Source organism: Mytilus californianus, unplaced genomic scaffold, assembly GCF_021869535.1.
Source record: "Mytilus californianus isolate M0D057914Y unplaced genomic scaffold, xbMytCali1.0.p SCAF_1, whole genome shotgun sequence".
Lineage (NCBI taxonomy): Eukaryota > Metazoa > Mollusca > Bivalvia > Mytilida > Mytilidae > Mytilus > Mytilus californianus.
The window spans coordinates 100,108,878-100,111,416 of NW_026262581.1; the positions used below are offsets into that span (position 1 = coordinate 100,108,878).

General features: G+C 33.8%; 1 protein-coding gene across 1 annotated transcript; it reads left to right on the top strand.

Annotated features, from left to right (window-relative positions):
* The first annotated feature begins 639 nt into the window (after positions 1 to 639).
* Positions 640 to 1,876, top strand: LOC127738478 (uncharacterized). The gene has a single exon (XM_052249752.1). The coding sequence runs from the start codon at positions 776 to 778 to the stop codon at positions 1,874 to 1,876; it is 1,101 nt and encodes a 366-aa protein (XP_052105712.1). The 5' UTR covers positions 640 to 775.
* Positions 1,877 to 2,539: the final 663 nt, after the last annotated feature.

Here is a 2,539-nt window from a genome sequence, read left to right on the forward strand (position 1 = left end):
TTCGATTTAAACATTTCATCAACGCTATTTTCTTCTTTTTTTCCTTATTGTAAATTAGCATCTCACACGTGCTTTTTTGAGAGCCGATTTTGAGCTTAGATAAATTTTGATCTTTCTATTTTAAAGTTTTAAATAAGATTTTTTTTTACATAAAGTTCTAATACTCTCGATCCACCGTAATAAAGAAACAATAATGAGGGAAAATATTGCCTTTTGCTATTAAAATGGTTTAAATGCGTGTTCAGCAAGTGAAATACAATGGATTTATCGATACACGTATTCATATCCGAATTGGATGAACAAGGAAATGAAATGTTCTTTGAATGGGGTTATATTTAAACATTTAAAACATAGATTAGTTAGAAAAAAATAGCTGTTTATTCATTATTTTTTGTTTTTGAAAAGCACGGAAGACTTCAATTTTTTCAACCCTGACATCACAAGACGAAGATTTTTTTCAAATGGATATTTAATTAAATTATGGTGTATAGCCTTAAAATACCTGTATTGAGTTAATATCTTTATTCATAAAGTATTAATTTCATATTTTTTTTCTCGTCAAACAAAATTAAGTATTAACATACACATTTACTTGTTGTATAAATCGATATTTGTTCAATGTGATATCGATATAGGCAGTAAAATACATAAAAGGTATGATTTGACGTGATTTAATGCGCACCTGGTTTCACTCAGGAAGAACTATTTTTAAACTGATTATATATTTCAGCGCAGTACTTCCTTGTTTGAGTTTTGTATTGAATATGAAAATGACATGGCATCAATAGAAGGTAACGATGAAGACATAGTGTGGTCCGATGAAACACAGAGCATTAGAGATGTGGTATACTCTAGTATGCCAGCCATTGTGCGGGTGGCCGAAGGCTTTTATGGAGAGAATGATGCAGAATCATTTTCAAGAGGAGATTTGCTAAAACTTGACTTTGTGAAAAGTATTCAAAAAGTATTTGCAACGGTTGTGTCATCATGGAGCGAAGCCATTCTGGAAGACCGAACCGGTTATATTCAACCAGACCGTGAAATTATCATTCCACTCGGGTACAAAGGTAAGGTTGTTATAACAAGACCACCAACCGAATTTAAAGTGTATACATCTGTCACTGAACTTATGAGAGACTTTCCACGTTATGTAAGGGTTGATACTCCATTCTTTGCACAATCAAATCAAGATCAAGCTATACGTATAGAATCTGGCAAAAGGTTAGAATTGGATCGATTTTTACCTAACCAGGGACTGATTGCAAAATATGACGACGATGTTGTAGTCCTAAACAATAGTGTAAAAGGTCGGTTTGTTCCACTACCAGATGAAACGGAATACACACTGACAGATGTGATTGATAAATTGCCACTTCCACAATTCGTAAGATTTGTAGAAGATGAGTTTGAAAAGGTTCTTACGACAGATTTGCAAAGCGCTGTTGAAAACGTCCAGGCATTTACTGGCTGTGTAAAACTTAAACGAGTATTTAGAGAAGAAGTAGTCGTTGGACATCATAAACCACAACTGCCATACATGCCTGAAAGTTTAAGGGCTGAAAATGAAAAGTATGTTCATAGAAGTATTGTTCTGTTGCCGTTAAGCAGGGATGCTGTCAACGAAATTGAAGTGAATGTACCAATTTATTCTGAGCCAGATGAATACGAACTTCTGGCAGTTCGTAATTTTTCACAAACGTCACCAAATATGGATGTTATTGATGGAAGTCTGTATCTCGAATTTGCAAAGAACCCAAGGAGTTTTTACGTGATTGATGACACAGAAGAAGCGACAAAGAGACCTTTGTCCATACCTGAAGCACCTCCCCCTGTGCCGCCTCGTCCTGGTCATCATACAGAAGGTATATATTTCTAGGGTTTTTATATGTTTTCATTCCAATCAACACTAATCTTATTTATATTTGTATAGGTTAGATATAAATACTCACTTGGTATTTCACTAATCTAGACAATAATTGTAAACCTACAGTAGTTTTCGAGTGAAGTCGAATTGTCGTGTTATTAAAATTAATGGTTTTACTTATGTTTAAAAGGATGTTTGCATCTAAGGCTCTGAGAGTAAAACTTTACATCAAGTTCATACACATATGTGAACATGCTATCTCCGCCAGTGTTATGCATAAATGGATAATAAGAATAACCAAAACACCGACTTTTTACCTTTTACTCCAAAGGGACTGTTAAATTTTCTGCGATTTTCAAAAAGATGGGGCTGTAAAAAAATCTTTCAAAGTAATTAAAAGCACTACTCTTTTCTTGCATACCCTTTATGTGTAGAAACTGTATGACCAAGGTTTGTTGGAATCTATAATTGCATGAGTAATACATTATTTGTTTTTAGTATTTACCATCAAGTATAGCTTAGAAAGTTGATTGATGCAAAGGCTTGGTCCATAGATGTTTAAATATATAGACCCCTTGCTCATTTCACGGCGTTTCGTTTGAAAATCTATAAAATATCAGCCTGAAAAATAGTTTTCATGTTGAATGTTTTCACCTTGTTAAATTTGGGCGAGTA

What these genes read in the sequence shown, in the direction of transcription:
- LOC127738478 (XM_052249752.1), top strand. Translation starts at nt 776, where the DNA reads ATGGCATCAATAGAAGGTAACGATGAAGACATAGTGTGGTCCGATGAA.